This window comes from Rhea pennata, chromosome 7 (genome assembly GCF_028389875.1).
Source record: "Rhea pennata isolate bPtePen1 chromosome 7, bPtePen1.pri, whole genome shotgun sequence".
In the NCBI taxonomy this organism is placed as follows: domain Eukaryota; kingdom Metazoa; phylum Chordata; class Aves; order Rheiformes; family Rheidae; genus Rhea; species Rhea pennata.
Window position 1 is genome coordinate 25,881,936 of NC_084669.1, and position 15,265 is coordinate 25,897,200.

Consider the following 15,265-nt stretch of genomic DNA (forward strand, 5'->3'; position numbering starts at 1 on the left):
GCCCAAGGGCCAGAAATTGTCTAAATCATGTTAGAAAAGTTTTCACTTTTAAAGGTTCAAGAGATAGTAAGATCAATTCAGTGTCAAACTAGCAACTTATGGATAACTAGTACAAAAATACCCTTAGAGATACAGTACTACCATAGATGCGAAGCTCAGTCAGGATTGCATTATTCATCACTAAGAAGTAAAGCAACAGCCCCTGTGAAAGATTTCAGAAAAGGATTTACAGCTGAGCTTCTGCGGTTGCAAAAGCCTGTGTTAAGAGCCCAGTGTCCTAACAGTATAAATAACAGCCTCAGCTGTGCTAATTTTCTAACTTGAAGAAGCATTTTCATAACATGTCCACTCATGGCTTTTATTGAAATGATGTGATGGCCATGATAACGCTGAGCTTGTTAACCTCTTTCACAGCTTCGAAGCCTCTCTTCCCTATAACAAACCTAACCTACAGCTTGTTTAAACTATTGGAAGAATCTCTACCGATTCCGGCAAGCTTCAGGATCACTGTCTGAACAGAAGAAAGTAGAAAGACATCACAGTGTATTCTGACATAACAATTTAATAGTTAATAAAAAAAGATTATTTATTGGTGTGACATAAACTTACACACGCACAATTTTCCAAGATTTAAAAAAACTAATCTGAATTGCACAGCTATTATAACCGAATTTATATGGTGTTTTATACAAGTTTACAATTTTATCCCACAGGCTCAGTACTAATTTGGGATTTACCAAACTTTTCCTCATGTTAAGTCATTCAAAGGGCACTTTTTCAAAAGAATGTGAGAAAAAAAATGTTTGGAAGAACAGAAGGCTTGCAGACTTTCTAAGAACTCAGTGAAATACCAATTACAGCAAATCTACTCTTTTTTTTTTTCCTTTTCCTCTCCTGTTGATGGGCTGCCAGGTAACCAGTTACTTCAGTTCTGGAAAAGTAAACAATCAATTACAAGTATAAATTGCAATATAGAGATGATCCAAATCATATGCTTCCTGACAAGCAGACTGCAAACAATCAAGAGAAATTTCTTCCATAAAAATAGTTTCATCATTTGTAGACCATGTGGGATGCTAAAATGGATTTACTTTGTGTTACTCTTCACCACACACAGAGTAGTCATATCACATTTTTTGCAACCCTTTTATTTATATGAGGCTTACAAATGTTGCTGATCAGCAGCTCTTTATATACACAAAACAGATACAGTGCAGGCAGGGTGAAAAACAGAACAATGATATCAATGACATGTTTGTGACTTGTGCTCTATTTTGTGGCTTTTTCTTAGATCGACACCACCTGGGGCTGGAAAAAATATGCAAAGAGAAAAAAAAAAAAAGCATAAAGAAAACCAAATAAGGCTGTACGCTGCTTTTCTACTTGCTTGTCCTTTCTACTTTCTTGCCTTGTTTTCTTCCGTTTAAGTCTCTGGTTTTGATTTGGAGAAACTGCAGGTCAGAAATGTATTTAGGTGCTCGGGGATCCAAGCAAGGACTACCAAAACCAAAGTGATTCAAAAAGGACTGGTTAGTGTTGAATTCACTTCCTTGAAGTGATACTAGTGAATATAGGATAATATGAAATTTTGTTTAATGAATTTAAAGAATTGCTGACATTTGGGATGCTAGGAAAAGAAAACATCATCCAGTGTGTCATCCAGTCCATATCTGGATTTACTGATCTTTATATAGTACTAATTACTTCTTACTTGTACTTATCCAGACATCAACAGTAAGTTGTCAAAACTGAACTGTTAAAGTAGGGTTACAAAATTGTCCAATATACAGCTAAAATATAGGTGCCTCATACGCCAGTGGGCTGAAAATAATGAGAAATAGTTGAACATTAGGCAGGCTCTACAGAAGCAAACAGCCGACTTTGGTTAAAGATGCTACTAATCAAAGCTACTAGCACATACCAAAAATCTCAGTTACTAAAACTATGAAAACTATTTCATTATTGAAATTAACACCTTAATTTTAGCTTACATGAAAATGTTAGTGTGCTTCCAAAGAAGGAAAAAAACTGTTTTTAACTTGAAAAAAAAGAAGAAAAAAAAATACAGACATTTTAACTTTATGGTAGGAAAAATAACTGCTACTGCAAACAGAACTGGTCTACCTTATTTCAGCTCACCTGAGAGCAGAATCTGGATACTTCTGTTTTCTACCTTTGTATATTATGGGCTAATAAAGTTGAGTCAAAGAGAATAGATTTCATTTTAGAACAAAGTTTCCCATGGCAAACCTTTGCTTGTTAGCTCAGACACTCAGCAGAAAGCATATCTCTATTAAGTATTAAGGGTTCCAGAAAGTCAAATATATTTGCTTCTGATATCAAAAACTGACACAAGGATTTATCTCCTATTCATAGTTATCTCTGTGGACAACTGCAAGCTTGAGAAGTTAGGAATTTAGATAAAACCTTGTGTTATTCTTGATTAAGAATCTCAGAGAGCTACTGGAAAATACTTTTTTGGTAACAAAATGGTTGAGTAACTGGCAAAGGAGGCAAATATTTCATTAGAGCCTTTGCTAGCAGAGTAACTAATGCAGAAGTTAACACCACTCAATATTTAAAACAGAAGAAAATGTAGCAGAAAACCTGCAGTGAGGAATACCATAAGGTGCTAAGTATACAAACAGAATAGCAGTGAACCATTTCAGTACATAAGGAAATCACCTTGATATTACTGGATCCTGCTATTATTTATCTTCTTCTCTTTTTTGCTTCTCATTTCTCTCATTGTTTTCTTTTTCTTTTACTTTCTCTGTCATAGGCCTCTAGAATAAAGTGTTCAAGCCTTATTCAGATCTTATGTAAGGTATAACTGCTAGTCCCACATTTTGAGGGAGGACTGAATAAAATTCTAAGTCTCTTTTTCTCTAAATCAGGAAAAATGCAGACACTTTTCAGATTTTTGAATGAAGAAGTACGCTTCAGAAACATACCTCTAAAACTCCAAAGCCTATAAGTATTTAACCTTCAGCACATAAAATATCTGCATGAAAACATGAAAAAATCGTCATGCATACATTAATAATGCCCAACTATGTTTGATATAAAGCTCTAGACTTTGGTTCAGCTTAACAGCTCAGGGAAATAATCAATTCCTGCAGCCACTGGCACCACTTCCCACTGCAGCTGAATAGGGAAGAAAAATTTTTATTTTTTGTCAAAAAAATTGGCTGATGTCTCCTGTTTCTTTTTGAATCGGTTGTTTAATACAACAGTTTCGGTTTAAGGTCATGCTTACACACTTTGTGTGTTTATATCTCAGACCTCTGAAGTTCAGGAAAACATAGGCAATTTTCTTCAGTCTATTCTTTTAACTGAAATTATATAAAAATATTTTCAAGAGAGATTTTAAAATCAAACTCTACCATACTGCATACTGTTTCTAAAAAGCTCTCCTTCATGCTGCATCATTTATACAGAGGTTAATCACATTCTTTGTGGGTAAAATCTACTTCTTCCTGCCATTGCCCATCATTGAATTTTTCAGAATGGAGTAAGACAAGGCACCATTGCTTGAATCCTCTGTCTGAGCTGAATCAAAAATAAAACTCAACTCTCTTCACGTATATAGAGTTCACAGCACATAATGCTTAGGAAATACCTCTCCTAAAGCATGTGCTTGTGTGCATTAGCTTCATGATGATAGATTCACATTTTTCAGAAGCCAGGACGTTATGGAGACTATATAATCAACCTCAAAACAGTATTTGAGTAATTTCTATATAAAGTCTCTTTTCATTTCTTTTCTATCTGCTCTTGCATTTGTACACTTCTGTCCTTAAAGCTATACTTTTTTGCTCTTCCAGAATATAGAAGAGAATATTTTACATAATCTGTTCCTTTGGTATGGCTAGTTACTATTGCTATTATTTTTCTAGTTTTAGATCAAGCCAAACAGATGCAATTTGTTATTGTGTGCATTTTCAAATGAGCTCATTTCACTCTTCTTAAAGAATCTGAACTCTAACTTCCCAACAAATATATTCCAAATATTAATTAAGAAGATATGTGGAGAACCTGCCTGAAATCAAGCTGACTTTAATATATAAAATATATAGCTTGCTTTTTGGCTGGGAGACTCAGGGGCCATGCCATCACATTTTTTCCTTCCTTATGAAACTGACAGCATAAGAATTAGCAAGGCCTCTTCCACCAACAAGCTGCAATAAAATATACAACCAGGAGAAGCAGAAATGGACTAAAAGAGCTTAACTAGAGAAAAAGAAATCCTCACAACTAGTTACATGAAATGAGAGAATCTCTTCCCTTGACTGATGCAGATGACAGACAGCTGCATTCAAAAAAGCAACCTTGACCTGTTTTTCCATGCACTAGTAACAGCTCAAACTTTCAGGCCCATAGGATCATAAATCCTCTTGAATTGAAAAGTAACTATTCATTTCCATAACATCTAGAATTGGATAATCTTCTTTATATAGTTGTAGCATAATATTCTCCTCTGTAACATAACCAATATGTCCTGGACAATCAAGCTAGCAAAACTCAAATCATGAGGCAGAGCAATGTTCTATTTATTTTTCAGGAGTGGCTAATTTAAGAGAAAATCAGTTTCTACTACATTAAAACTTTTACCAACTAAGAAGAAACTATTTCAACTGGAGAAGCAAAATGTTCTGAAGTCAGAGCTCACACACTTGTTTGCCATTTCTAACTGGAACTAATGAAGGTACAATAGTTTTTCAAGGGTGATTCTCATTTGATGCATTCCCTTTTTTAACTTAGACCTTCTTCTTTGGTCATGTGAATATTGTACATCTCATGTACATGACCACGCAGTGACAAAAGGCACTGTGCTATATCACTTTCCTTGCAGAGAACAACCACCTTTGCGACTTCTCCCTGCATGATCCTGATGAGAAGGCTTTGCAGGTCATTCTGTTCTTTTTACCCCTGAAGTAGCCAACATACTTCAAACACCTACGTAGCAACACATACAAATGTAATGTTCTAGAAAATACAGGTAGTTTCTGACACAGCAACATGGAATCATCCACAGTCGTCTTCTAGTGAATACATGACAAATTATGTAGAATAAGTATATAACCTTCTCTTTCATTTTTGAGTTTCAATCATTGTAAAATGTTATCACAGCGTACTCCATTGGTACAAACAGTAAGAAAAAATTTGTCTTCAGAAACCTTGCAAACTCTGCAGAAAATTTTAACATATAGTGACAAAATAGTTACACAATTACAGCTGGAAAGTAAGGTAAAGTGAGTTTAGACAACTAAGGAGCTCAGAGAATATGCTACACTACAGTGATTTGAACCCAGATCTCCCAAGTTCTCCTCTTGTCCTGTAAGGACAAGACTATCTTATCCTGATTAAATTATACTGTAACTCTGGTCTCCTGGATATTCATAAAACAATTTACCCACTGATTCAATAGCCTGTATGAAGAGTGGTTGGAAAATGACAGAGTATACCCCAAGAAAAGAAATTCAATATTCATCTGTATCTTTTTTCAAGTGACAATGCTCCTATCCTCTATCTGTATATAGATACAATATTGATATCAGCAAACATATTTACATAATACAATCATTTACTACTGATACATGGTGACAGAGTAAAGAAAAAATGCTGTACCTCTCACAAGCACAAACATTAATACTGTCAAGAAAACCCCTAAATCCTCAATACATCCAGCCCAGCCCTTGGCAGTGTAATTAGCAGCTATGTAGCCCCAACTGATCAATCTTATTCACAGCATTCACTTCTCAATGAAATGACATAAATAGTTACATGAAAGAGATTGAGCATCTCTGAACCTGAGGATGTTATATCATTTCTACTGTGGAGGTCTAAGATTCACTATCAAGACAGAGAAGTAACAGCAGAGTTGCAGTGTGACTTGGAATATTATATTGAATTTTGCATTTAGTGGGAAAAGCACAGAGAGGATGGTGGAGTGTCTTTATAAATATTAAAAAAGTGACACAATGAAAACTCTTTTAGAGCACAATGAAAGCAGTTGTAGTATCTGTTCCCCACTGACCAAGCTCAGCTCATCACCATGCAGGAAAGAGCATAAAGCAGTAATACTACCGAGAATGATTTTAGATGTTTTGAAGAAGAATGTGCATCTGATATTTTGAAATACATTTCCTTTGATAAACCTAATTTTACTGAAAAAAAGTCACAAGCAAGCAGCACAGTAAATTAGTTAGTTGAATTCAATTATTATGCCTCCAGTAGTAGAATATTGTAGCTGTTATTAAAATGAATATGTTTTACTCAAGAGGACAAAATTTTGTTCAACATTTATGTCCTAGCATGCAGTATTTTATCTGAGAGCATACAGAGAGAAAGTTTAAATGGTCTTCCCAAAATTAAAAGGCTTATATGAAAAAAAATGAACAAAGCACTAGGAAAACCATGGGAAAGTTGTTATCTATTTGCTTTTTATAATAAATATGTAACTTGCTCTTCAAAAATGCCCAGAAGGCTAGGTGGAGAAATGTTTTGGAAGAATTTCTCGAAAGTAACATCTTCACAGCAAAAATTTTCTTGAGCCCTAATCAAGGTGTTGTTTCAGTCATGCTATATTGTCTTTCATGAACATGAAAAGTGTTCTGGGATTGGGCCCTTGAGGGGACTGATGGATGTGTGTGTGCACGTATATGAGCGTGTGTTAAAGTTTTCAGGAAGGAGGCATGAGTTCTTGCAAGTGTGGAAACCACTGCCTCTTTGCCGGGGAACGCCAGAATCTTTTCTTCTAGCTTCCATCTGAGACAGGGACACCTGCTTCCACCTAAGCTCAGAAAGCTTCCATGATCTCCTCACGTGTAATTTTACAATTCTCTTCCCCTCTTCCTTAGCATTGTTCTTTTCTAACCGTATCTATGTACAAGAAGGAGGAAGTACAAGTGGAACATCCATCTCTGCGTAAGAATACCGAAAACCAAACCAAACCAATTCAACTACACTAGGAAATCTCAGAGTGATCTATTCCACTTTAACTATATTCTTGATTGATAGTTGAAAAAAGTAATGCAATGTATTTTAAACATTTCCTCCTATAATATCCTTTCAGTCTACCCAAATTGCTTGTGTGGGCGTCTGGTTTTATTATACCTTTAGACATGGATATCAAAATCTGACAGATAAGTAATTGGCTGAAAGCAATTCATACATTCCTAGCAAATGTGAAGCTTCTTAGATTTACAGTCTTATAATTGAATTTCCTTAAGTATTATAAATTATCAACTACCTTTTTACTCAATTGCTTTGTCTCCTTAAATCAAAGCTAACAAGTATCCTTAGTGGTATAAAAACTCTACAACCTGAGCCAACTATTTCCACAGTTCTTTCTGTATACAAGAATCTTTTTCAAATTTGATATAAAACGAATGTGTTTTTTAAAAAAATCAAATATTTCAATTAAGACTAGGTCTGATTTCCAAAATGAGATGTGCTTTTTCATGATATATGCTAATGTACAGTCTTGGAGTAGATCAAATAAGAGAACTACTATTTTTGAAATATTGTGACACCCAATTTTTCTTGAGATACTGTCCTTGATGGGTATAGATTCAAAGGTATACGGGTTCTTTTCTTTTAGTACTTAACTCTCAAATTTATGAAAAGGGCATTATTCTTAACAAAACAAAACGCAAAAGGTAGACAGGTGTTAATCTAGTTAAATCACAGGCTGAAAAACACACACTGCTGTGGACTTCAGGCCAAGATAAATGTATTACTCTGGCTCAGAAGGAGTAGAAAAAACGAGTCTCATACTTCAAGACAGGTCAATGCTGTCAAGGTTGCCAAAAACAAATAGAAAGTTATCTGATGGATTCCATGAGTATATGTGTAAGCACCTGACTGGTGTAAATTTATGTGGTTTTATTATGCGTCTCTCAGACTGGACTAGGAAGCAATACAGTGGAAGAAGTGGGCATTGAGTACGTTTTATGAGCAACAGCTGCCAGAAGAGCCCACAGAACAGTCCTACTCTCAAAATAGCTTACAGAAGAACTGAGATTGCTCTAGACCATTTTTTAGCCCTGGTGCCTACTGTCTTACTAACAGTGCAAACACAAAAGTAATTTGTTTTGTGAACTTGCATTACACTCAAGGACCACATTCTGTATTTTATTAATTTACATAACAACACTAAGTCATGCTGGACTGCATGGTTGTACATAGGGGTTAATTTGGCTATGTCTGCCTTTTATTCTATTTACTTACTCTCTGCAGCATTTTTCATGTGGCTAGACTTCTGGTATACATTTGCAAATCCAAACAGTACAAAAAATGGCGCTACAGTATAGTACGTTAATCTTGTGCAATGGAGTCCCAGCTCCTTTATTAAGACAATGTCAACAACATTCTGTGCTATAAAAACAATAGACTATTAAAATACGTTTAAGGTGTGGAGGCTTTTTCCTTAACACATCATTGGATTGTGCAACCGTTTCTTCTTCCTTTAAGTGTTTACAAAACACTTTTTGTGTTATGTGTTACATAACCTATTTGAGTTGATTTTGTTCAGTCTGGTGTAAAAGGTTCCATATAAGATTACATCTCTAAAACCAAAAGGAAAATATTAGACACAAATATAATATTTTTAGGATGCTTAGTTTGTTTTACCTTTAATACAGCGCAGAGAGTTTATGCAAATCACTTTGAAGTGAAGTAACATATAATGAGTTAAATGTGTGCAATGTCACCATTAATCACGTTCATTTGTGTTTGATTTATGAAATACTTATGGCACATTAAACAACTTTCTAATCCTGACAGAAAGGAGGAGGAACAAACACCTTTTAAGCTTCTTTTCTTTTTTTTTAAAAAAAAAAAAAAAAAAAAAAAAAGAAGAAGAAAAAGAAAGGAAGAAATTCCACAAGTTTTCCTGGCAATCTTCTAACTTGTATATGAGACTCCACTAATAATGTTTGCCTAAAGAACATATGAAAGTCTGACAGTATTTAAATTCAATGCTCTAATGAAAAGAGCTGGAATTTCTCTTAGCAGCAGCACACCTTTCTTCTCAATAGAGCTCTCCTCAACAACTCTTAATCAATGCAGCACAGTCACAGCTGCTCTCCTACTAAATACACTGTAGGTTCACAACCATCACTAACTAACAGCTTACTCTCTCAAACAGAGTTTCTAGAGTGAGATTCTCTCTAATCTAGAGAAAGGACATCATTTCATTTAAAGAAAGAAACTTCTTGCCATCACCAACAGAGTTAGATTTTCACGATAAGAAACATGCCTCACTTCTTGTATATTTATTTTGGTTTAGATTTTAACATACTCAGAATTATTAGTTCCTTGGAAATTAGGACATCCATTTTACTCATCCGGACAATTCTTTCTTATTAAGAGAGCAGACATCTTTTTTAACTGATACTAGCAGTCTTCTATTATCCCAAAGCAGTGTCTGACTATGGTTTTTAGTGCCATCTGAAGATGGCATTTGAAGTAACAAGTTATGGTGTATGCTCACTCTGTCCGAAAAACATCACGTATGTGATCACATATTTTCCTCTAAATCAGATTTACTGCCAATCTTCTGTTTCTTCTCTATAGATAGAAATAGGCAGATGGAATAAAAATGTAGAATATTTCAAGCCCATTGGATTCCAAAAGAAGATCAGAATGAAGGGGCAAAGTGCCTTGAAACGTGGGCCTGCAGCTTAAAACTGTTCATCAGTCAGTGAGTTAGTCCAATCCTTCACTCCACTAAAAATAGCAGGTTAACAACTTGCTACCTTATAAAATGGAAGTATAGAAAGCACAGAGTTGAAGATGGACAATATAAAGGCATAAAAGTGGTCAGAGTCTTTAGACGCATTTTCTGCAAAAATGCTACCTTTAAGTTTTTCCAGTCATTTCAACTACAAGTTCCAGCCAATAAATAGGTCTCTCTCTGGTATGGTGCTCTCCCAAGTCCTGCATTTGTATATTGTATCACTTTTGAATCTCTCAGCTTTCTCACTGCAATTCTATATTCAATATTACAATAACTTGCTTTAAGATCTAATATATGTGTATCTTCCAGAGAGAAAAATGATTGCTTCCGAGTTTGGAAAGACAGAAGCTGAACAGAAGTTTCAGGTCTACTTCTGAGGTCAAGAGGGAGTTCATAGAAAAGGTTGCTTCAGTCATTTGGATACATTAGTGTGACTGTTGGAAATGTCTGAGACCCTTGAGAATGTCACATTACCATATTAGGTAAGAGTAGGGAAACCAAAATGACCTTCAGGAAGAACGCAGATTCCTAGAGCTATAGTCTTCCTTTGGGATACAAGTAGAGAGGACTAACATCACAGCAAACATATGCTGATGAATCATAGGCAGTTCCCAACTTTGGCTTTACTAAAATAAAATGTGGTTTTTTTCCATAAGATGAATAAAGATGCAAACAGCCTAATTACAGACATTAAAGTGAAAAGCCCAGGCTTGCTTCCATATAGGCATTTTTTTTGCTATATATGGTAGTCACGGATATTTTTGACACATAAGAGTCTGTGCTCTCCAAGTCTTTTGGGACTCCAAGGGATCTCTCAGCTAGAAATTCAGTCCTCCGAGGACTTACCTCATGAGAAGTAAATAAAGACTCACTGCGCTTCGTTGGTATGTGTACCTCTATGGGCACAGTCTTATCTTTCTCACCTGATGACATTAGGCTTTTTCCTTTGTCCACTTGCACAATGACCTGGACCATGGACTACCTCACATTCCAGGGCTTTCTGTCCTATAATAACACTCATGGTATTGGAAATTGAATCTCCTTTATGTTTGGAATCAGTGTCCCAAAAAAACAATGAGGAAGGAAGCACTGATTACTGCAGTTAAAGCCTTGGTCCACTGAATTAGTACAGTTGCCATATAAGTTTAGGAATAACTGGTTTACAATTTTGCCATGTAAGCCAAAAAACGCTCTTTGAGGAGAAACAAATACATGAACGATGATGTAGGAAGTTTAGGCTTCAGTTCAAACACATGGTCCTTATTTACTCACAGTCAGAAGTCCACTAGCCACTTGATGTAAAAGAGCAAAATGATCTTTTTTTTTTTTTTTTTTTTCCCCCGGGCGCTTTGTTGCCATATGGGATATATATAAATTATATCTATGTTTTAACAGCGGGCCTTTCCTGATTGATAAACATGGTTTGTATAAAACAAAACACAAAATACTAGAAAAATCTCCCTAGAAACGGATGGTGCTTTGAACAATCATTTAATGGTCAAGCACTTGCCAAATAAAAACAACAACATAGTTTTGATAGAACCTGGTCCACTGCCCAATTCGTAGCAGAGAACTTTTGTGTGCAAGCGTGCAGGGCCTTTTTTTTTTTTTTCCTTTTTTTTTTTTGGTCTTACAAAAGCTGCTAATGTGTTCCTATCTGTTTCACATTTGAGCCATGCTCTCTATTCAACCCTCTGACAAACTGAATTGTGTACTAATACATTCTAATGAGACAAGACGTTACCTTTATGAACGACCTCATAGAGAAGAGGTTGGCTAACATTGTTGAAAGGCCTGGTGCCAGGCAGCTCTGAGCTATGAAACCCAGCTTGAGCTCAGCAAGACAAATTGCATCATCCCCTTCTTTCCAATTCCAGCTTGGAATATTTAGCAGATGGGCCTGAAAAATAAAAAAGAAAAAGAAAAAAGAAAATAAACCCACAAGTGAAGACCCACAAATACTTCTGCAAATAGACAGTATACAGTATTCAAAGAGAGCAGTGAATGAGTCTTTGTTACAGGCTTGATTTTTTTCTGAGTAGGTGAAAGCACACCAAATATTTAAGAATATAATTCTATGTTGAAATCTGTTCCAGTCTTACCTATTTCAGATAAAATCTTGCATTTCTCATGCCATACTGCAGCTACATAGAGCTGGCTGTGACACTCTGCTAGGCCCATCATCACACCTGAACGAACCACAGAATGTTACAAAGTTTTCCTTCCTTTCACATATTCCTTTTACAGCAGTTTGAGCTACTCTCTGACAGTTAAGGCAAATTATGCATAATACACAGAAATCTAACATAACTTAGACTACAACTCATGTGGAGCTGCAGCTATATAAGACACTGTCATAAGCTAAGGCATTTTTACACTCGTCTTTTTTTTTTTTTTCCTTCCGCCCTGAAGGAAAAACACTTGACTTACTGAAAATCTAAACTATTTACTATTTCTTTAAACCGCTATTTATAAGAATAGCGCAAAGAAAAATAGCTAATCAAAACAATCTTCCAGTGTCTACATTGTTCAGTTCATTAGGTATTAATAATTTTTTCAGTAATTGGTATAACTCTTTTGAAGTCTCTCATCTGCCTTGTACAAATGCACACACATAAGCATACAGAAGCTTTCATGCTCTTGTTTCTCTTTGCAGGTTAGTATCACTGTCCAGCCCTTTGAAAAACATTAGTTCTTGAAAATACATTTCATCAGAAATAAAGTAAAATGCCATATTTAAAAGATCTTTCCCCCTAACACCATGTAAAGCACAGAAACACTTTGCTTTTATTCTGTAAAAACAAGCTATTCTATTCATGGACTAAGCAACAGTAATTACTCTTGTTCTAGCCAGAGGTTACAGGTACAAGGAGCTGCTGGCAGTTAAAACGCTCCTAAAGCCAGATTATCATACCTCATTTAATGAAGGTCTGCCCAGCCAACCCTTTGGTCTGACACCGGGCAGCAGTTGATATTTTTCAAAACAATACAAGTAGATCATTTATGAGTAGTCTGTGCTTTGGTATATTCTCCCTAGCCATGTTAATCAGCAGTTTATGGGCTTCCTCATCTAAAGAATTGAGTGTATTGACTTCCATGTGTTTAATGGTTTCAGATTTAACAGTCACAAATTTGCCCAATTTCTTAAGCAGATCCTAATTTTCACCCCAGTAATGTTTTGCAGCAACAAATTCCACAACTGAAATACATTTTGTGTGTGTGTGGCGGGGGGGGGAAGCACTCTATTTATTTTGTACTTGCTACCTGGTAATTTCAGGTCTACATTTTCATGCATTTCAGTCAATCATTTTTCTTAAGTATCCACAAAAAATTGACTTCAGGTGACTTGCCTAAGAGGCCACAAATTCATCATGGATAGCTCTAGTAAACTAAGTTGGGCAAAATTTGCAGTAGCTAAGTGGTTAAAAGCTCATCTGGAATAAAAGGGAACTGTGGACAGTCTGCAACTTTGAGAATTAGATCCTAGGTGGTTAATAAATGCCACAACATTCTGGTAAGTTCTCTTGCATATATGAATACAGCTCAATTAACTTATAACTGGATTACATGACAAGACTTATAAGGATGTTTCTGTTTGGAAAGAAAAATGCTTCCCATCAGTGGATCTAGAAAAGAATGTGCATCAGTGAATGCACTGCAAGAAAAAGGTCTGGGGAGAAGTCCTGATAGTCTTCACATTACCTTATTGTGATACTGTAACATTTGAGTGATAATTCTTATCTTCGGATGATAATTCTTTATGGAAATGACTCTAGAAATAAAGAAAAAAAAAAACAAATCAAAATAACATTTTAGCTAGTGGAATATTTGGATATTGTATCACAGTACCTCTACTCCACACAGCTAAAAACATACTCTTATTCATCTGTCTGAAACATAGTGACTGAAGACAGATCAATGCAACTTTTACATCTGGTCAAATTAAGTTACACTAGAGAACACCGAACTTCAGGAATTACCCAGTTGAATGACCAGACTGAATCCTCTTTCTACAAATTCCTCTGATGGAATATACAGAAAAAAAGCTCTTTTATTTTCTTTTTTCAAAAGTTCTGTTCAGATACCCCACTTATTCTGTTAAGCAAACAATACACTAACAACTATCCTTGTGTCTTCAGTGATTATCTTTGTTTCCTTGAATCAATGTAATTGATTAATTTTCCAATGATAAATATGTGAAAGAATATGAATTTCTTTTTTTCCTCTCCTTATTTATTTCTAGTTGCTAGGCATTTGTCATATTTAAACACCATGAATAATAATTTATTTGACATAAATCTACATGCAAATTCATCTTAATTTTTATGGATTACTTCAAAGCTCAACAACCAAACTGGTATCTGAATTCTAAATTTCAAAAATACAGAGCTAATTCTGCAATCTGCAGTTTGCCTGTATTCTTTATTATTTAATGAGGCCAAGATATTCAGCTGTGTAGAAATTAAAATTGATTGGAAAGAAATAGGTTATAAAAATGAGTGGCTTGATAGTATATGTTATGAAGAGAGGAATACCTAATTTAAAAATGAAAAAAGCATGTAACAAAACTAAAGATTGGGAGAAACAGGTCAAAAAAATCATTTCTATATTTACAAACTAAAAGAAGAAAAGAAAATAATCAAAAGAAAAAGGAAAATCTGAGTTATTATGAAACCACCAATCTCATCAGACTAAGCATCACAACTGTTTGCAGTAGTGTTCTGTAGGAAGCATCCTGCAAGCTGGTGACCTGTCTTGCACATACCGAAGGTACACCAAAAGGTTAGAGCACGAAACTGATACAGAAAGTTTTATGAATTGTTTTAATGTATGTTATCTTTTGGAAGGAGAAAACACAGAGCTCCTCCTCCTTCTAATTTTCCATTTCTCACCCAATTATTCAATTAAACATTTAATTTTGTTCACTCAAATTCATTTAAATTCACTTTATTACATTAAATATATTGAATCTATTAAGAACACAATCCGCAACTGGAGCACTTTTAATGCATTTATGCTATTAAAATCATTACAAGGTTTCTTGCATTGAATCCCAAAAGCGTGCTCGGAAAATGAATTAGGCGTATTTAACCCTGTACCTTCCACAGGCCTCCAGAGCTCTTGCATACACTGAACTTTTTCCAGAGAAGTGATCTTACTTTTCACTTTTTATTTTTATTTTGCTTGTACTGTTACTTCACAGAGTGCAAACATCTGACAGGCCAGTATAATTGGTTCACAGCACTTGGCCAATACAGTGTTAGTGAATTTTTAACAGATCTTTGACATTTTAGTTTTAAAAAGGCCAGACTGAGCTCATTAAAACTAAGGTTGTATGAACACAAGAAATGGAACAGCTCAGCTTCACTGTAATTCTATATTTGTCATCTACCAACTTACCCTTTCCTTTCCTTCCTTCAGAGAACGTAAGGAGGAAAGCAAAGACAAAATCTTGTGCTCGTTAATGCGGCACATGCCAAATCAGTGTAACCAATTTTTGATTTTCAGTATAAAAATGGA

The 15,265-nt window shown here is 35.2% G+C and overlaps 1 protein-coding gene across 6 annotated transcripts in view; it reads right to left on the reverse strand.

Annotated features, from left to right (window-relative positions):
* KCNMA1 (potassium calcium-activated channel subfamily M alpha 1) overlaps positions 1-15,265 on the reverse strand; it is a 510,592-nt gene that overhangs the window by 129,485 nt on the left and 365,842 nt on the right. For all 6 annotated transcript variants that reach the window (XM_062580642.1, XM_062580641.1, XM_062580640.1 and 3 more), the window contains 2 exons: positions 13,448-13,517; positions 11,490-11,645 (listed from right to left, as the gene is read on the reverse strand). In XM_062580642.1, the coding sequence (XP_062436626.1) occupies positions 11,490-11,645; positions 13,448-13,517 (226 nt within the window). The remainder of the gene's footprint in view (positions 1-11,489; positions 11,646-13,447; positions 13,518-15,265) is intronic.